At 41.4% G+C, this 21,068-nt stretch overlaps 1 protein-coding gene across 1 annotated transcript; it reads right to left on the bottom strand.

Annotated features, from left to right (window-relative positions):
- Positions 1 to 20,280, bottom strand: Ddx43 (DEAD-box helicase 43). Its single transcript, XM_027411395.2, has 16 exons — positions 20,034 to 20,280; positions 14,545 to 14,600; positions 13,270 to 13,396; positions 11,410 to 11,541; positions 8,294 to 8,375; positions 7,258 to 7,414; positions 6,954 to 7,072; positions 5,936 to 6,046; positions 5,310 to 5,451; positions 4,959 to 5,059; positions 4,339 to 4,426; positions 3,721 to 3,848; positions 3,463 to 3,572; positions 2,131 to 2,269; positions 824 to 911; positions 1 to 114 (listed from the first exon to the last, which is right to left on the bottom strand). Exons 1-16 carry the CDS (start codon positions 20,278 to 20,280, stop codon positions 1 to 3), a joined length of 1,941 nt encoding a protein of 646 aa, XP_027267196.1.
- Between the last annotated feature and the right edge of the window lie 788 nt (positions 20,281 to 21,068).

Here is a 21,068-nt window from a genome sequence, read left to right as displayed (position 1 = left end):
TTAGTAAAACTTCTGAGGTTTTCCTTGAGGTCTTCCCATTTTTTTTTCCATCTCTCTTTTTAGTTTATTAGCTTTGTACCGCTCAGCCATTAAGACAAGTTCCTCTGGTATACTCTGCAATTAATAAGTGTGTTAATAGGATTCTGAGTTCCTACAACATGCTGAATGACCTTCAAATCCCACAATTACAAGAGATATCTTTCAAAAGAAAAAAGGCAGTTAAATCCTAAGTATATTTCTAAGCTACTGACCAATGTATCCACCATTCTTATTCTTCTACACACTGTTTCTATTGTTTTCTAGCTGCTTAACAGTTCCCTTAACACAATTTTGTTTTATTTTGTGTGTATGACTGTCTATATATCACTTGTGTGCTTGGTGTCTGCAGAGGCTAACAAATGACTGTGAGCCATATGGGGGTGCGATCACATGTATATAAGCTGAATCACAACAGCAGGTTTCCACTACATGACTTTTTCATACATTCATTTTGGTCAACTCTCCAGTGATCTGCCTGTAGACCAGGCTAACCTCGATCTCAGAGACCCGCCTACTTCTGCCTGGGAATTAACCAACAGCCCTTTTTAATGGTACCATTTCTCCTGTATTCTGTCTCACCACTGGGCCTAGAGTGTTCCCACCACTATCTATTGCTCACTCACATCACATCAGGTTTCTCAATCTTTCTCCCATAGCTCACAATCTTTGCCATGGTATAACCCTCTATTAGTGTTTTCTTACATATCTTGCCAAGCTGAGCCTTCAGTAGCTGGCATAGCATATACGTTAACATGTAAATTTCTAATAAGTTCTATATTCTCACCTGATTTGCTCTTTCCAGAATATTAATCAGCTCATTGGCAACCCTCCAATCATTTCTTGTGATAAGGGTAATTGACATGCCTGTTCGCCTTTAAGAGGGAAAAATTTCATGTAATTTTATACCATATACTCAGAATTTGGTTAATATAGAAAACAGAACAAAAACAAGAAACCTCAACCTTTATAACTCATGTGTTAATATCCACATAAACAGCAATTTAGAATCTAAACAAAATTATCCTCTTGCATTACATGGAGTTGGCGATAGAACCCCATGAGATTATCAGTGGATGCTCAAATCTTACAGAAAATGACATCACATTTATGTATTGTCCTGTATAATGTAAATCACACCTAGATTGACTTACTGCATGTGTGCACACACTCTACAAAAGAGTGTATGAAGTGTAAGATGCCCTGAACAGGAGACAGTTGTGAGCTGCCATGTGGATGCTGAGAATTGAATCCAGGCTCTCTAAAAAAAAAAAGCAGCCAGTGCTCTTAACCACTGAGCCATCTATCTAACCCCATACAGGCCCTTTTTAAAGTTGATTTTTAGTTGGTCAGGTCTGAAACACAGAAATTCTGGGCTCAGAAATTTCAGTAACTTTAAAAACAGCCCAAGGGTTCAACAGGGGTAAAAAGGTTATCTTTTCATGTTAATGCAAACTTGAATACTTTTCAATAACAATAAAAGTAATCACTGAGCACAGTTCACTGTTGGAATACTGCAGGCTTAATACTTGGAATATTTGGAAAACTAAGTCCGGAAGATCAGAGTTCAAGGCTTGCTTAGGCACACTTACATACTGTGAGGTAGGGGGTGTGGTGGTGGGGGTACAAAGAGGCACAGGGATGTGGCTTAGTAGACAAATATACACTTCCTAGTATGTGTGAGAAATTCAATTCCCAGTACTGCCAAAAATCTCAAATACACGGGATTTAGAGAGATGGCTCTGCAGTTAAGAGACTTCTTCCGGAGGTCCTGAATTCAATTCCCAGCAACCACTTCGTAGGTCACAACCATCTGTAATGGGATCCTATACTCTTCTTCTCACGTGCACACCAATATTCACACAAAGTGCCCATATACATAAAGAAACACAAGCAACAACACACAGAGAACTTATAGACAACAACAAAAAATTCAAATCAAAAGAAGCTAATCGCAGCAGGATCCAAATAAAAAGGGATAAACAGTCAATAAGGGCCAAGAGAAGAACAGAACAAGGGAATAAAATGGGTTTCTGGGCAAGAACAGTCTGAGTTCCAGAATTGCCTTCTCTCCTGTAGACTCCGCTGGCTTACCCTGCTCGCCCAGTGCGTCCTACTCTGTGTACATATTCTTCAATGTTCCGTGGAAAGTCATAATTGTAGACATGGGTGATATCATGAACATCAAGTCCTCGAGATGCCAAGTCAGTAGCGATAAGTATCCTCACTTTCCCTAAAGAGTAAAGGCAAACACCTTTAGTCTAGTCCAAGGCATGTGAAATTCAATTCTTTTTTGGGGGGGTGGGTTTAGATAGGGTTTCTCTGTGGCTTTGGAGGCTGTCCTGGAACTAGCTCTTATAGACCAGGCTGGTCTTGAACTCACAGATCCACCTGCCTCTGCCTCCCAAGTGCTGGGATTAAAGGCGTGTGCCACCAATGCCCAGCTATTATTATTTAACTAGATGATTATTGCTTATAGATTTTTAAACTATGGGAAAGTCACAACACAACATAACCAAAGTCCAGATACAATGAAATACAGAAAACTAGGTTTATGGAATCGTTCATAATGAGGCACTAACTCTCTTGTAGTTCAAAGTCCGGATACAACGAAATACACAAAACTAGGTTTATGGAATCATAATCTACTGATATGTGTCGGAGAATCAGGTCACTTGATAAGTGATCAGCACTGAAGCAAATAAATAAAGTTAATGATCCTAAGTGTTTATTCTATGACCATCAACCAGCAAACTTCCCCATTTGAAATCAGATACAGAAACAGTCATAATAGTTCTTTCCTGAACTATCTGAACAATGTGGGAAAGAGAATGTTTTGTGGTCTGAATGAAAATGGTCCCCAGAGACTATCTTTAAATGCTTGGTTCCTGTTGGTGTAATTTTAGAGGATTATGTGTGGCCTTGTTGGGAAAATGCGGGAGGGCTTGAAGTTTCAGAGGCCTCCCACCATCTCCAGTGCAGCTCTCTCTGCTTCATGAGCCTGTCCGCTGCCAACGTCTTCATGGTGATGGTGGTGGTGGTAGTGGTGGTAGTGGTGGTGGTGGTGGTGGTGGTGGGTGGTGGGTGGTGGTGGTGGTGGTGGTGGTAGGGGCCCCAAATAAAGCCTTCCTTTTTTGCCTTGTTTCATGGTGTTTTATCACAACCATGGTGAAGTAACTAGGACATGTCAACTAATAGACAGTTCCTACTACAAGTTAATATTTTGACATGTCCATGTATTGGTCTTTGTGGAATTACCTAGCTATGTCTCAAAAGCAAATTAATATTCAGAGTTCTAACAAGTCTATTCTGGATTACAATGTGAGGACAGACGGAGAAATGTGAAATATGAAAAGATTCTATCACTTAGTCAAGCCAAGGTACTGGAATTCCCTGAACTGCAACAGACAGCCAATTATAACTCACCTGTCTTAAAGTTCTCTAATGCTTTCTCTCGGTCACTCTGTTCTCTATTGCCATGCAGAGATTCTACTGATATGTGTCGGAGAATCAGGTCACTTGATAAGTGATCAGCACTGAAGCAAATAAATAAAGTTAATGATCCTAAGTGTTTATTCTATGACCATCAACCAGCAAACTTCCCCATTTGAAATCAGATACAGAAACAGTCATGAGTAAATCAACTGGTTGCTAATGATAATGAAAGCACAAAGAAATACCTACACAGCTTTTCTGCTGACAAAGACAATGACTTTATCTTTAGGTGACATATTCTCTAGGAATGTTTGGATATGAGTTCGTTTCTCTTCTTCTGTGGTGATGATTATATTTTGCTTCACTGTACTTACAGCCTAAATAAACGAGATCATAGTACATTAGCACCGCCCAAGTGGCTAAGAAATGCATTTGTAAACAGAAAAATAGATTGTAGTAGCATATTGAAGTACTCAGTTTTTCCTGAATGTTAATCATTTTACAAAGTATTAGTTTATATTTACTATTTTATTATGTGTGTGTGTACGGAAACATGAGTGCAGGGTCTCTCACTGAACTTGGAGCTCTCTGACTCTCTGGCTAGGCTCACTAGTTGCCTTGTCAGTGGGGATCCTGTCTTTGTGACTGCCACATCTGCCTGGTTTGTCACTTCAATTCTGAGGATCTGAATTCCACGTTTGAGTGGCAAGCACTTTATCCACTAAGCCCTCTCCCCAACCCATATATCAATTATCCCCCCATATATATATAAACTCATGAATGCTAAATATCTACTCCATCACTGAAGTACACCCCACTGCCTTTAACTATTATAAAAAGTTTTAATAGTAATAAAAACAAACTTACAACTAGATCCAAAGTACCAACATAGACAATCATTGGCTCTTTCAAATAAGATTGTGCAAGACGTCGGACAGCATATGGCCAAGTAGCACTGGAAACAAAATAAGATACATGTTACCAAATTTCTTTCAGGGTTTCTCTGTAGCTTTGGAGCATTGTCCTGGAACTCCACTCTATAGACCAAACTGGCATGGAACTTGGATCTGCCTGCCTTTACCTCCCAAGTGCTGGGCTTTAATTTTAAGTCATGCAACCCCCTCTCCCAACAAAATTTCTTTAGGAATGCTTTGAACCATGCTACTCACAAAAGACATCTTTACATTTCTATTCTTTTAAATAAGTGAAACAAATCCTAGTAAGAGTTGGCTAGCTACAATCAAACTAAGTTTTTAAACTAGGTTGTTTTTCATTTACTTTTTTATGTTATCCAAAGGTTAAGGATGCCTATAACAAAAATAACAAACCCACCTTACAAAGGAAAGGTATAACAATCAAGGATATTGTTACATTTAAGAATCTCAAAATACTTTCAAGTAATACTCTGAAAGATAGTTGAGAAAGCAACCTAATAGAACAGGTTTTTAATCTACTGATTTCCATTCTGAATACATAATTAGGCATACCTTGTCATAATAGTCTGCCGGTCGGGGCGTACATCTAACAAAATTTTCATTATCTGGGGTTCAAATCCCATGTCCAACATCTTGTCTGCTTCATCTAAAACCTGTATTCAAAGTGAAGAATGTGGCTAATCTCTAATGCGGCCAATATCTTATTTCCCCTATCACCCAAGAGACCAGAGACCAGAATAAACGGACTCATTTGTTTCATTTGATTCCCAGTCCCTTCTATGACTACTAAACAGGAAACAGTCACAGAATACAGAACACCATAAAACAGCCATCCCCACTCCCATTTCCTACAATTTCTGTTCTTTTTCCTCCCAGTATTCCAAACCCTTACTCCATGATTACCAAATAGGTTACACTTTTCAGGTTGACAAAGTTATTCATTTGTAGGTCATTCAATCTTCCAGGAGTTGCAATAATGATGTCTACACCTTTTGAAACATCTTGGATTTGTCCATCTCTATCACCACCACCATATACACAAACACTGTAAAAAAAAATCGAGAAATTCATGTTTAAGAACATTCCATCATAACTCAAAATGGCAACCTAACCTAAGCATTTTGGTTACAGGATAAGATGAAATAAGAATATCTGATGCTTTTAGGAGTAGCTGTCCTTTGTGTAAACCATCTATACTGCCAGCCTAAAGAACCATGTTTCTACATTTTTTGGCCCTATATGATGGCTATTGTTAATCAAATCAGATTCCGAAGGTGTGAACTAATAATGATGTCAGAAGCCATAATAAAAGGTAAACTCCATCAACAGCAGAAACTTTCATTGTTTTGTGCATTTTGTGCATTTCCAGGGGTGTCAGATCCCTTGAAACTAGAGCTACAAACAGTTGTGAGCTGCCATGTGGGTGCTGGAAATTGAACCACTCCACTGAGCCATCTCATCTCTCCTGCCCTCCCCGCAAATTTAAAGTTACTACAAACATGTAGGTGAATGTAACACTTAAAACTTACCTTTTAAGATCACTATATGAATATTTAGAACATTCAGCTTCTACTTGAAGGGCTAACTCCCGGGTAGGTGTAAGGACTAGCATGCCTGGTCCATTTCTTTGATCTCTAGGTCTTTAAAAGGGAAACAATGACATTAAGTTATTTGTCTTACTTGCATGGCAAGTTCATTAACTATAAAATTTGTAGTGATAAGTGCCAAAGATGCAGAAAAAACATATTTGTACTTTTTGGTTAAGTGTGGATTAAAAGTTTCTGCTGTAGCCAGGTGGTGGTGGTGCACACCTTTAATCCCAGCACTTGGGAGGCATAGGAAGGTGGATCAGCCTGGTCTACAAAGCAGATGTCAGGATAGCCAGGACTGCTGCACAGAGAAACCCTGTCTCAAAACACCAAAAAACAAAAGTTCCTCCGGTACACTCCGGTTTATTACAATGAAGTTACCTAAAAAATAAGCTGCTGGTATAAGTTTCTATAACTTTTTTTTTTAAATCAAAGGGAGAATAACCAAATATGACAAAAGCCAGAAAATAAGCCACATACACCACAATCCATTGTCCTAAATACTTGTTCATTTAACATGATTTATTTTTTCACATTTCACTTGAAATGCTAAACATTTTCTCATTGACTAGAACTACACTGGACAATATATTCATACTATTTTAAATTAAACAACATTATTTAGGACAATTTAATTCCAGTGGCTTTTATTATGACTTTGCCTATTGCTTCCTAAAATGGTTTTATAATTGTATACTTCATCAGCACAGCCATGTGCAGCTTGGGCAAGAAGAGGCATCACTTTGACCAATGCAAGAAATGACAGGAACTAAATTATAGTTTTGGTATAATTTGGTATAATATACATCTATTAAGAAATAGAGCCAGCCGGGGTTGGTGACTCATGCACAGGTGGATCTCTGTGAGACCAGCCTGGTCTACAAGAGCTAGTTCCAGGACAGCCTCCAAAGCCAGAGAAACAACAAAAAACCAAAAACAGAGCCAAAGGAATTCTTACAGTGGTTGAGAGTCTAGATGGATAAATCCAGGCATTAAATAGGACAGTGTCTTCCCTGTTCCAGTTTGTGCTACTCCAATAAGATCTATTCCTTGCAGAACTATTGGCCATGCCTGCGACTGAAAAAGAATGATAAATAATGAAACAATCACAATTCCTCTTGCCATATCTTTTTTATGCTTTTAAACACATTTTAGGATAGCCATTCGCAGTGCTGGCAAGCTATTCCCTGGTGATTTAACTTCTAACAGACATTATCTGGGGGAAAATATTCAATGCAATACTGGCACTAACAAAAGCGTACCTGAATTGGTGTAGGTTTTTGAAAGCCTGCTCTTTTAATGTTTTCCATAACTTCTGGGTAACTTTGAAAGGCATCTTCAAATTTACATACAGGGTTGGGGATAGGACGCTTCTCACCTTCTTTCAAGTCATCACATGTTATATTAAAGTTTTCTTTCCTTTATAGAAAATAAAAGGATTAGTGGATTTCAATTTACAAGAGATAAATATTTCTTACAATCACTTCAGGTAATAGCTAGAAAGCCATCTGCAAGTGATGAAAACCAGACTTTAGAATTTTAAGGTGCTATAGACTAAAAAATGGAGGGCTGGACATGGTGGCACACAATTGGAATGCCAGCACTTGGGATTTGGAGACAGGAGGATAGAAAGTTTTAGTCTAGCCTGGGATATACAGACTTTTTTCAAAACAAGCAAATAAAAAATGAACATACAAAAAGAGAAACAGGAGTCTGTTTCCTTCTTGAGGGTCCAGAGGTAAAGAAAAACCCAAGTATGATTGAATGAGTATGGAAAATGGAACCCAAATATGTACATTATAATACAAAATTAGGTTAACAGTACTAAGATTAGTTATTTGACGAAGGCTTCGCATTAGTCTCTTTTTCTGATTATATATATATTTGCAGAGCCTTATGTGGCCTTGGCTAGCCTCAAACTCCATCCTACCTCAATCTTATGGGGACACTGTCATGCAGGATGAGCTTGACTGTTACATCCCCAGCATATATTGTGTTTACTTTCTCATCTGTTCAGTTGATACATATGGCCTCTGAGGCACAAACAGACCAGTTTCCACCATCAGTCTTGCTGATCTTGAACTCCTACCTCTGCTGGGATTACAGGCACGTGCCACCATGCTCCACATTAGAATTTGACAACAATGCTCTAAAATTCATGTGAGATGCAGCCAAGTTTTCAGTTGAGCAAACATGGAAGTTGGGTATAGTGTTCCAATACAATCATTCAAAATCCTTGCCTAACAAGTCAATAGCTAGAACGAAAGAACATACTGAGGTAATGAAACAATTACCCACCTCCAGTTGTCTATTTGCACTTGTGTCATTGACCTTGTCGTTGGTGACTCTATGTAAAAGTTTTTCTTAATTGGTGGTAAATCTGGGACAAAGATGACAATCCAAACTTTGATAAATAAATAATGAGAATGTACATTTACTAACACATTCAAAAGTATCAAACTAGAATATTAAGTTCTCTATGCGTACAGTTTTAGATAATTCTACATGTTGCCGTCTAGGCTTATGCCAGCCTCAAAGATCTTTTTGGTTTCTCTTTCAACTACATTTTTTTTCACCCAGGAAGGAATCTTTTTTAAAAAAAAATAAGTATTTTGTTACTTTTTATGTATGTGTGTGCATATCTCTGTGAGTATATGCCATCTGTGTGTAGGTGCCTTTGGTGGCCAGAAAAGCCAGTTGGATCCTCTGGAACTGTAGTCTCAGGCAGCTGTGGGCTGGAGAGTATGATTAAAAGAAGCCCAAATTACTGCAACAAATGAATTTACTCTCAAACACTTTAGATTGATTTTAGTTTTTCTTCAAACCTCCATACCATTAGTTTAAAATCTTTAAGATTTATTTAGTTTTGGAAGACAAAATTTCATTATATAGCTCTGGCTGATCTTAAACTTACAGAGATCTGCCTGCCTTTCCCTCCTATGTACTGGGAATAAAGACATCTGCTACCAAGTCAGGATACTTTTTGTTTGTTAATGTATGTCTATGTGTGGTGTGAATTAAACTTGCAGACATTGAATTCTCCCTGGAGCTTTTTCTTAGACAATTGACATAGGTCTTAAAAAAAAAATACTACTGCAAGAACAGTACATATACTCTTAACCACTATGCCATTTTTTCAGTACCGTACCATTAGTGTTTATTTTTGTAATGTTGGTAATCAAACCCAGACTTGTTCAGGAAAATTACTTTAGCACTGATTCACAAATTCCCAGTCCCCATACTAAATGTAGATCCTCATTCTATTTTATGAGGTTGTCTGTGTCTGAGCCTCTGTGAGTGTGGTATACGTGTGTATGCATATATGTTTGCATATGCAAGCCAGATGGGTGTGCTCCTTAGATGTTCTATTTGTTTTGGTTTTTCAAGAAAGGTTTTCTTTGTATAGGCCTAGCTGTCTTGGAACTAGCTTTGTAGACCGGGATTAAAGGTGCACTCTATTTTGAGACAAGGCGTTTCATTGAATTTCAAGCTCACCAACTGGCTAGACTAGCTGGCCAGTGAACTCTTTAGGATCTACTTGTCTCCATTCCCCCAGCCATGAGAGTACAGAGATCTGGAGTGGTCCTCATGCTCATGTGGCCAAGTACTGCCCCTTATGATTTAAAAGCACCACTTAAACCCTTGCACAGTGCCCCGCCCCCCAACATAGCAACTGCCTAAACACTTCACATGCAGAGGTTTATAGTTACCAACACTTTGATTAATTTATCAATGGTGCACTACCTTTTGTGTACATGTGAAGTGTGTGAGTGTTCATATAAACATCTCTGTGTGAGAGTATGCTCCAGCGTGGAGGCCAGAGAGCAGCAGATATCCCCCTCTATCCCTTTCTACCTTATTCTTTTGAGGCAGGTTGTCTTGATGAACATGGAGTTCAAATTTCAGTTAGGCTGGCCACCAATCCTCCTGGCTCCATCTCCCTATCCCCATGCTAGCGTTACAGGCATGCACAGGACCACATCCAGCTTTTTATGTGGGTGGGGTGCTGGAACTAAACCCAGGTCCTCATGGTTGCACAATAAGTACTCGAGCACTGAGCCATCTCTCCAGCCTATACAACCAAATATTAAATAATGATGCCTCATTTTAATAGCCAAGTTTAGTGCTCAATTAGAGCCTATAAGTAGAAATTTTATGAAGCAGTTCTTTTCTCAGAACCACTTTTCACTGGTGTAATTTACATGACCCTGGATATTATGTAAAACAGGTATATATATCAGTCACTGAAAATAAATCATATTTACTTCAAAATTCTTTGGTATACTTAGAATTTTACCATTTATTAAAGATTAAGGTAAAATTGTATTCTAATGAGATATATCTGCTTACTTATTTTTTCTTTAATTCTTTTTTTTTGGGGGGGGGTTGATATAGTTTTTCTGCATAGCCCTGGCTGTCCTGAAACTTGTTCTGTAACCAGGCTGGCCTGGAACTCAAGATCAGCCTGGCCCCAGAGGATTAAAAGCATGTGTCACCACTGCCCGGCTCATATATATATATGAATTAAATCTTAGCTGAATAACACTGCAGGGACTAGAGCATTGTCAGTACTTTTATATTCTAATCATCTATACTTAAGAATGTCACTTCACACAAATACATAGTACAAAATGGTCATTTCATAAATTGCTGGAAATTCTATCCTAATTCCAAGGCAAATTCATTGAATTTTTATTTTTTGAAATAAAATAAAATTATTTTTTGCAAATCAAATAGCAATTTTTTATTTTATTTTTTACTTATTTTTTGAGGCAGGTCCTCGCTATGAAGCCCTGGCTTCCTTTGGAACTAGCTATGTAGACCAGTAGCTATGTAGCCTATGTTGGCCTCAAGCTTAGAGATCTTGTCTCTGGGATTACAGGTACGTGCTAAGATGCCTGGCCAGTAATTTTTAGAATCAAACATCCTAAAACAATAATTCAAAGACATACTGAGGAATGCTTAAAAATACCAACTTTTTCCCCTTATAGTTAAAGCATTGTTTCTGTAAGTTCAGAAAACTTAGCATGTACAGTAAAAGCAATGAAATTCATAACATATAAGAGCATCAAACCTGAGCAGAGGTATTTCAGGGGGCATCTGGTGATGCTATGTGGTATGACAGAATGTAATGCAGAGTGTATGTTGCGTCAGAACCAAGGCTATAGTGAAGGCCTGCATGTGTTGCAACACAAGTGAGCACACCTCAGAGCTATTATGCTTTTAATTTGGAATTAATGTTTTGATCCGGGTGCTCAGAACCCTTGTCCTGTTGCCACATTTTTCATTACCTTTGAATTCAGTTACATGACCCTATGTGTGTCACGACCCACCGGTGAAGAAGCTGGGTAGAGGCATAACTTCAGTAAAGAAAAAAGCATCACTGCATATAAATGATAGGATACAGCACTGACCTGCCCACTTTTTCTTTTCCCATTTCAAAGCATCTTCTCGGATTTGATCCCAATCTATCAATGGCTGATCTTCTGTTACACTGTCACTTTTACTGACATCTTTTCCAACAGAGGGTTGGAATGCAATAATATCTGTTAAAAGATTTTTACAATTAGCTTTGAAGTAAATCCCGATATTACCAATCAGGGAGCACAAAATCCCCAATGCAATATTTTTATTGTGTTATTCATATAAGGATATTAATACTTGAAATATAAAAATCTATAATTTTCAGGGACCATATCTGGGCTCCCCACCCCCATGTCAGTTTCAAGTGGGTATGGTGGTCCTCCTGAAATTACAGAACTAGGGAGGTGGACAGAGGGGTTCTCCAGAGCAGGCTGGCTAGCTGGAGTAGCCCAGTCAATGAAGTCTGGATTCAAATGAATCCAGAAGATAGGTGGAGAGCACTCAGATCTGCTGGCCTGAATACAAGCTAGAGTGCACACACACATAGGCATAAACACACACAGGACCAATGTTTACACTTAATATTAAAATGTGTGTTAAAGAGTCCTTTCATTTTAACTTACCTGTGGCTTAAAGTGAAACCAGACTTAACAGTTAAGTAGTCATGGGTATTATGTATATTTTATTTCATCCATTTATTGCTTACTTGTAGTGTGTGCATGTGTGTGCACTCACACGTGTCCCTGAATATGCCATGGGGCACGTGTCAGATGACATGTAGGAAGTAGTTTTCTCTTTCCACTGTGTGCATTCTGGGGATAGAACTCAGGTCAGTTTATTGGTGTCAAGCACATTTACTAACATTATGTAATTTTAAAAAAGCCATAGTTATCTGGCTTTTTATTTCTTAAATGTATAGATCTGGAAAATCTAAAGCTTTGTTTGAGTAAAGGAATCAAATATGATGTTTATAACACTGAAAAAGACCCAGAAGTGGGTGAAGCACACTTGAATTCCCATATCTCAGGAGGCTGAGGCAAGAGGACTGAGAGTGTGAGGCCACCTTGTCCTACAAATGGAGACTTTGTATCACAGAACAAAACAAAACCAATAAAAAACACTGGTAAAAAGTATCTTTAAAATATGTTAGGGGAGGGGAGAAATCAATGAAATGATTCCTAACGATATTTGGCTACACTTGTAGACTGGAATCTAGCATAATCATCACCAGAAAGGCTTCATCCAGTAAATGATGGGAGAAGATCCACAGCCAAACACTAGGCAGAGCTCAAGGAAGGATTGTAGGAGCCAGAGGAATCAAGGAAACCAGGAGAACACAACTCATCTAAGCAGGACTCATGGAGGCTCACAGCTACTAAGTTGACAATCAGTCTATGTGGGTCTGACCTAAGACCGCTGCATGTTAGTTATGTCACTTGGTGATCTTGTGGGAATGGGGGCTGTCTCTGACTCTTTTGTCTGCTTTTGGGGCCTCTTTTCTCCTACTGGGTTTCCCTGTCAGCCCTGAAATGAGGTTTTGTGCCTGGTCATATTGTAACTTGTTTGGTTGATATTCCTGGGAGGCCTATTTTTCTTAAGGGAAATGGAGGAGGAGTAGATCTGGGGAAGAGGGAAGGAGGGGGAAGGGACTGGGAAAGAGGGAGGGTAAACTGTGGCCAGGCTGTTATATGAAAGAATAGAAAAATTTTCCAATTTATTATTGAAAAAATTTTCTAGAGCAGGCTTGATGTGGTGGTACATACCTTTAATCCCAGCACTTGGGAGGCAAAGGCAGGCAGATCTTTATGGGTTCAAGGTTCTATATAGATTAGATATTCCAGACCAGCTAAGGCTGGAATCTGTCTCAATAACAATAAACAAAAGCACTTAAATGTATAAATATTACTTACCAACTCTGTGTCCTGGAATGTAATTCTGTTGTTTTTTAACAACATTATCTATCACCGTTTTTGCTTTCGTTTGCATGGCTTTATTGCCAAAAATTTTGATTTCTGCCTCTGGATTTCCTTTTATTACCTAGAAGCAAAGGGAGAAGCAAGGATTGAAGTCTCCTCATTCAGCCCAATAATTACTCAACTTCAAATTGTGAGAATATGCAAACACGAGCCAGGTGTTGGTGGCACACACCTTTTTAATCCCAGCATTTGTTTGTGTTGAGTTCTCTCCTATCTTCAGTGGGATCTAGAGATTGAACAAGGCCAGGCTTTAGGGGCTTGACTACTGAGTCATCTACCAGTGCATTCTGAATTTAAGTTTACAGATTGTCATTGTTACCCAGAAAGAGAAAAATCCAGGAGGATACATAGGATCTCACTCAAACTGGACATGGAATAGTAGCAAGGCCATGTTTGCATTTTTTTTAGTTTTTTCTTTCAAGTCAGGGCTTCTCTGTATTGCTTTGGAGCCTGGCCTGGCCCTCGCTCTGTAGACCATGCTGGCCTCAAACTCAGAGATCTGCCTGTCTGTCTCCGGAGTGCTAGGATTAAAAGTGTGTGCCACCAATGCCCTCAAGATTTGTTTTTTTCTTTTTGTTTTTTCTTTTAACGTATTCTGATCATATCCACCTACCATTACTTCCCCCTAACTCCCCTTACAAAGTTTGTTTGTATTTTAGTTTTCTTGTTATTAATTGTTTGGTTTTTTTGTGTGTGTGTGTTGTGTGTAGCTCCTGGCTGTCCTGGAACTTACTCTGTAGACCAGGCTGGTCTTGAAATCAGAGAGCTGTTGCCTCTTGTCATTTGAATGTGGGAATAAAACGCATGTGCAACCACTGCCTGGCTATTTTAGGTTTTCCCAAGTTTTGTGCCTGGTGCCTAGGGAGGTCAGAAGAGCATCTGGAATTGGAATTACAGATGATTGTGAGCTGTCATGTGGGTGCTGAGCAGCTAACCTAGGCCCTCTTCAAGCGCAACAAGTGCTGTTAATCACTCAGTCATTTGTCCAGCCCCGAGTTATTGTTCTTAAATGTTCTAAAGATTTAGTTTTTACTTTCAAGAGTCACAAACCTTATATCTAGAAAAGATAACAATTCAGGCAAATGATAGAGAATAGTCCCATGAAGAGCTCAGGCCATCTACTTCACCATGCAAGGCACCAAGCAAATGCTAGAGTCAGGTGCTCCTTATGAAAAGCTACCTCTCATGGTTCAGGAACAGATGACTTACCTGTATTCTAGTATTTGTTGTATTTTGGATTTCTCTAATTTTTGACCCACCACGACCTGTTTTTAAAAATAAAGAAATACATGATTATGAACTGAAATCAGTAAAAGAGGTCTATGTAGTTCCCTCAAAGGCCTTCCCCAAATCATTCAAGGGAAGGTTCATAGGTTGCAGTAAACACTTTGTTTTGGAAGGTGGAAGAGGATGGCATTTCACATTTTTTTTTTGTTTACTTGTTTGTTTTTTTCCAAGACAGGGGTGTTCTGTATAACAACCCTGGCTGTCCTGGAACTTGCCCTGTAGCTTGTCCCAACCTAGCCTTGAACTCAGACCTGCCTATCTCTGCCTCACAAGCACTAGGATTAAAGGAGTATACCACCACACTCACATTTCACATTTGTGTGGGTAGTAGTAGGCTTCCTCTACCCAGATGGAGACTAAAGAGTCTTTTCCAGCACATACAAAAATTGGATCCAGCAGGGTGTTGGTGGCACGCACCTTAAATCCTAGCACTCGGGAGGCAAGGCAGGTGGATCTCTGAGTTCGAGACCAGCCTGGTTTACAAGAGCTAGTTCCAGGACAGCCTCCAAAGTCACAGAGAAACCCTGTCTCAAAAAACAAAACAAATTATAAAGCCGGTCGGTAGTGGCACACGCCTTTAATCCCAGCACTCAGGAGACAGAGGCAGGTGATCTCTGAGTTGGAGACCAGCCTGGTTTACAAGAGCTAGTTCCAGGAGCTAGTTCCAGGACAGCCTCCAAAGCCACAGAGAAACCCTGCCTCAAAACAAAAAATCAAAAATTGGATACCAAGTGTATTGAAGACAATTGGAGCCACTATTAACAATAGCAAAATCCAGGTCCTTTAAAAGCAGTGACCCATACTATAGCACAGGCTAAACTCACAATATATCTCATACTGGCTTTAAACTCAAGTCAATAATCCTCCTGCCTTTGCCTAAGTGGAGGCATGTCAAGCCCTGAGCCACCATATCTAGCTAAATCATTCAGTTTTAAAAAGTGGGCAAGGAAGGATGAAGAACAGCTGAGCAGTATAGCACCTACCTGAGCAGCAAGCCTAAGACCCTGGGTATAATCTGACTCTGATAAAACAAATTCAAAAGGTGAGGGATTTGAGCAGGCATTTCTTCAGGGACATTTAATTCTACAAGATGTTCAGCATCTCTAAAGTGTGTAACAGACTGTAACTACAAAAAGATTGCCTCGTTTTTTCTTTTCTTTTTCTTTTTTAAAGATTTTCTTTTTAAAAATAGGGTTTCCTAGCTGGGATTTCTATGGCTGTGACAAAACACCATGAGGAAAAACCAAGTTGGGGAGTAAAGAGTTTGTCTGGCTGACACTTCCAGATCATAGTCATCATTGGAGGAAGTCAGAGATGGAACCTGGAGACAGGAGCTGGTGCAGAGGCCATGGAGGGGAGCTGCTTATTGGCTTGGTAGTGCCTTCAGGACCATTTCCACTTGATAATAGATTGTTCCTGTGAGCACCCTACTTTATGGCTTGGTGGCCCATTGTTAAATGTTCAGTTTACACTAAGTTCCAATAGTAGGCCAAGAGCTGTCTGTCTTTCAAAGAGAATAGACTGCAGATGATGGTAGAGCCTTGCTCCAAAATCTCAAAGGTCTTTTCTGTGATTCACATATAGGAGCCTGCTAAAGGTTCCAAACAGCATCCCTATCTGCCACTGACACCTCAAATATCATGAGGTCTGCTGGATTATATGGTCTAACAGTTAAAGTGACCTGCACTACAGGCTGGATATGAAGAGCCTTCTGTTCCAGGCTCCATAGCAGCTTTCTGAGTCACTCAGTATATGGGACCATAGTAACACTCCCAAATGGGGAATGTGCTTTCTCCAGAATCCAAATAGACCCAGTAAAGGCTGTGCTTCTTTCTCGGTGGGAGGAGCCAGCTGCAGTAACTTATTCACCTTGGAAAGAGTATCTCTGCATTCCCTACACCACTGAACGCCTAAGAATTTCACTGAGGTAGAAGGTCCTCAGTGAAATTTGTTAGATTTATTTTCCATCTGCTGATACACAGGTGTTACCAATGGGTTAAGTGGTTGCTACCTCCTGCTCACTTGGTCCAATCAGCATAGTGTCAATGTAGTGCACCAGTGGGACACTTTGTGGAAGGGTAAAACTGTAAAGGCATACTGCTGACCTTGCCAACTGAAAGCAAATTGCTTCTGGTGGTCCTTATGGACAGGTACCCAGAAAAAGGTTGCACACTTATGTACCAGGAGACGAGTTAATTTGCTCAAGTAAGGACACATCTGGCACAGCAGCTGCTCAAGTCACTACCTGACTACCTGGGATTTTGGTAGTCAGCTGTCATTCTCCACAATCCACCTGTCTTCTGCTCTGGCCAGAAGAGTTAAAGGGAGATGTGGTGGGAACCACCCACCCCTGCCTTTTTCAAGTCCTTGATGCTAGCACTAATTTCTGCAATTTCTCCAGGGATGTGATACTGGTTTGTTTCACTGTTTTCTTTGGCAGCGGCAACTCTTAAGGCTTCATTTGCCTTTCCAACCATAATAGCCCTTACTCCACAGGTCAGGGAACCAACGTGAGAATTCTGCCAACTTCTAAGTGTTATCCATCCCAATTATATATTCACCACAGGATGAGTTTGGGGACCTACTGTGAGTCAGACATCAGCCAAAACTCACCTGGCTTCTATAAGCCCCTACTTAAATTGGAGGGCCACAATGTCTCTTGGGATTTCCTGGAATCACCATCAATCCAGAGCCAGTACCCAACAGACCCTGGAAAGTCTGATTGTTTCCTTTCCCCCAGTGTAGAATTAACCTTGCAAAAGGCTGTAGGTCCCTCTGGGGAAGAAATGGAGAAAGGCTAACTGAATGCAAAGTCCAAGAATCTAGTAGTTCTTCAGCCCCACAAGGCTGGGTATATGCTGGAATCCCAATGCCAGTGAAGAAATGGGTCTGCTGACAAGATGAGGGCAAGCAGGCAAAGAACGAACCCTTCCATTGTCCTATATAACCTTCCAGCAGAAGATGTGGCCCAGATTAAAGGGGATCCTTCCTGATTCAGGATCTGGATAACAAGTGTGCCATCCATTTCTGTGCTGTAGTTCATTCCAGATAGTCAACTAAGAACAGGTATCACACAGGGTCTCACTATACAGTCCCAACCTGCCCAGAACTCAATATACTGACCCAGACCTCTACCTGCAAAGGGCTGGGGTTAAAGGCTTTCATCACCATATCCAACTTTATCCTTTGCAGTACTTGGTTTTGAACAAAAAGTTCTGTGCATGGTACAGAGGTGCTCTACCATGGACCCATGCCACCACCCCTAAAATGGCTACTATTTAAAACAAATACACATGCCTTAGTAAGGATTTGGTCAGATTGGAAACCTGGGAACTACTTGTATGACTGGAAAAAACTAACAGACAGAAGCCCTACCAACTAATCCCAAGACTGAGTACATATGTAAAAAGAACTGGAGCCAGGCGTTGATGGATCACGCCTTTAATCCCAGCACTCGAAAGGCAGGCGTTGATGGAACACGCCTTTAATCCCAGCACTCGAAAGGCAGGCAGATCTCTGTGAGTTCAAGGCCAGCCTGGTCTATAGAGCTAGTTCCAGGACAGCCTCCAAAGCCAGAGAAACCCTGACTCGGAAAAACAAACGAACAAACAAACAAACTGGAAGCTTGGTGGTGAGTATCTGCTCACAGAAGCACTGTTCACCAAAGTAAAAAGCTGGAAGCAAGGGAGAGTGGATAGATATAACAATGGAAGAGATATACAACAAGGAACTAACTTTCAGTCTTAAAAAGAAATTCTGTCAGATACTAAGAAACAGAAGATGATTGAGGGCATTATGCTAACCACAGTAAGCCAATCCTAAAATACTGTCTTAATTCTACTTGAGGATCTAAAGTAAAAGGCTCCAACAGCAGAGAATGTGGATATGGAGGTACAAGAACAAGGAGAAAGGAGAAATGGTATCGTTCTAATCATGGATGAGCTGGGATGCAATTTACCATATATCATTAACACTGCACTATTTGTTTATTTTGGTTTTTTGAGACAGGGTTTCTCTGTGTATCCATTAAAGATACTACGTTGGTGGTACACACCTTTAATCCCAGCAATCGGGAGGCAGAGGCAGGCGGATCTCTGAGATCCAGGCCAGCCTGGTCTCCAGAGTGCCAGGATAGGCTCCAAAGCTACACAGAGAAACCATGTCTCTAAAAACCAAAAAAAAAAAAATATATATATATATATATATACTATAAGGGGCTAGAGGTGGCGTTCAGTGCCTGAAGTGAGTGCCCAGCAAGTATGAGGTCGAGGGTCTAGCCTCAGTGCCATATACACTGAGTATGCTGGTGTATGCCTACACTTTTAGCACCTTGGAAATGGAAGCAGCTCTTGTAGACCAGGCTGGTCTGGAACTCAAAGATCCACCTGCTTCTGCCTCTTGAGTGCTGAGACTAAAGGCCAGCGCCACCACTGCCAGGCAAGATTTAACACAAACACAAAGACATACGAATAAACCAAATAGGTTGCAAGGGTAAGAATGCAGCTCAGTACTAAGAGTCTGCACCTAGTTATTTGGGATGCCTTGGGTTCAATACCCAGAATGATAACAAACGAACAAAAACAGTAGCATGCATACCCAACAAGAAATGTGTGTATTCCAATGCCTACACCTATGGCTTCTCGCAGCAGGTCTAACTTCTATTGCAAACCTATTGGCTCTCTGGTGAGGTTCCCGTTCAAATACTGGGTTTTGTTTTTTGTTTTTTTTTTCTTTTGGTTTTTTGAGACATGCATGGTTTCTCTGTGGCTTTGGAAGCTGTCCTGGAACTAGCTCTTGTATCCCAGGCTGGTCTGGAACTAACAGAGATCCGCCTGCCTCTGCCTCCGGAGTATTGGGATTAAAGGCGTGCGCCTCCCACCACCCGGCCAATACTGGGGTTCTTGTTCAGATGTTTTGGGCAAGAACCCTGGTAAAGGAATCTGTCTAGTCAACAGTCTTAAAACACACCCCAAAGTAAGGCTTTTAGAACTAAAAATATTAACTCCAAGGACCCAGGGAACAACAACAACAACAAAACTAACTGGAGCTAGGAATTAACGCCGGATACTAGCCGAGGGAAACATCCTCATCTCTGTAAAATGCATCTCAGAAAAGCTGAAAATTGCACCTGTAATCCATGTGCAGCTTTCCGCAGTTAAATTTACAGCAGGTTAGATTAAGGCAGAGACAAAGCCAAGGCTGACCTGGCACTACCGCATCCTTGTCTATGAAAAGGTCTTCGAGGGTGCGGGAAACCGGAAAGCCCCGCTCGTCAGCACCCCGCTTTGCCGCGGAGGCTGCGCGAGTCTTCCAGGAGGTTCTCTCCCGCACACACCTCTGCCAGCCACAGAACTGCGCCCCGCGCTGCTGTCGCCCCGCCGCAGACAGACCGCCCGCCCGCCCGCGCTCACCTATCACCGCGCCCACCACGTCGTTCTTCACCCCGAAACAGAGCGGCGGTTCGCGGCGGCCGGCAGCGGCCTCGGCGGTGGCACCCCTGGGCTCTCTCCAGCCGCCGCCTGCCCCCTTGCTCCCGACCCGGCCTCTCCGGCTCGGCTCCTCCGCTGCTGTCCGCTCGGCGCCGCGGGACACCGTCGAGCTTCTACGCGGAGCAACGCCCGAGGAGGAAGCGTTGGGTGCTGGTTCCCGCCTAGACATGGTTCTGAGGAGACCCCGCGCGTCGCACGTCGCACGTCGTTCCCGACTCTGCAGCACAGGCCGTGGCGTCGGAGAAGCTCCACTGCCGCCCTCGAGCTCGCCCGCCGAGCCTCTGCGTATTTATTGGCCGCCGCGCTTCGGGGGCGGGGCCTGCCCCGCCTGGCCAATCAGCGCTCGCAACCACGCGGCCTCCCGGACCCGTAGCGCTCCTACTGTCTGGCCTCGACTTCAGCGAATTCCCACCCTGAAGATGTCTCATTCTGGGGCCTCGGAAACGATCCCAACCGTGCCTCGAAATTCACGTTCAAGCCGGGCTGATGGTGCAGGCTTGAGATCCGGGGCAGGAAGGTGACAACGAATTTAAGTCCAGACTGGCAACTTGGTAAGACTATCTTCGAACAAAAATGAATCGATGAAAGCTTTGGATCCAGCGCTTGCCTACCATGGGAGACCTTATGTACAATCCCCCATACCTTAAGTAAGTAAAAGAATAGAAGCAAGGCTGAAGCACACTCCACCTTGCAAGGATTCTGGAGCTAGGTACACTCCTTCAAGACTGGGCTAAACCACAGTGTCCTTGCTGGGATTGGGATCCTCAAATTATCTGAACAGATCTCAGGTCAACCATCCATCAAAGAAAGGACACTTAAGAGTTTTATCACTGTGCTTGTAGGGACTGGGATAAACGTGTACGATTGGGTCCATCCTGGGTGAAATAAATTACAGACAATTAGCAATTAGGTTCCCTGAGGCTAGCCTTTATCCCCCTGCCTCAGGTGCTCAAGTGC

Source organism: Cricetulus griseus, chromosome 4 (genome assembly GCF_003668045.3).
Source record: "Cricetulus griseus strain 17A/GY chromosome 4, alternate assembly CriGri-PICRH-1.0, whole genome shotgun sequence".
Lineage (NCBI taxonomy): Eukaryota > Metazoa > Chordata > Mammalia > Rodentia > Cricetidae > Cricetulus > Cricetulus griseus.
Note: the sequence above shows the minus strand (reverse complement) of the source record. Positions and strands in the feature narration are given on the sequence as shown.

Bases quoted from the DNA above. Each gene is read 5' to 3' on its own strand.
- Ddx43 (XM_027411395.2), bottom strand. From the start codon at position 20,280: ATGTCTAGGCGGGAACCAGCACCCAACGCTTCCTCCTCGGGCGTTGCT. The intron at 8,376-11,409 runs GTCAGTGCTGTA...TCTTTGTCCCAG, and splicing joins GGAAAAGAAAAAGTGGGCAG to ATTTACCACCAATTAAGAAA. The intron at 6,047-6,953 runs GTAAGAATTCCT...TCCCTTTTAAAG, and splicing joins CATCTAGACTCTCAACCACT to ACCTAGAGATCAAAGAAATG.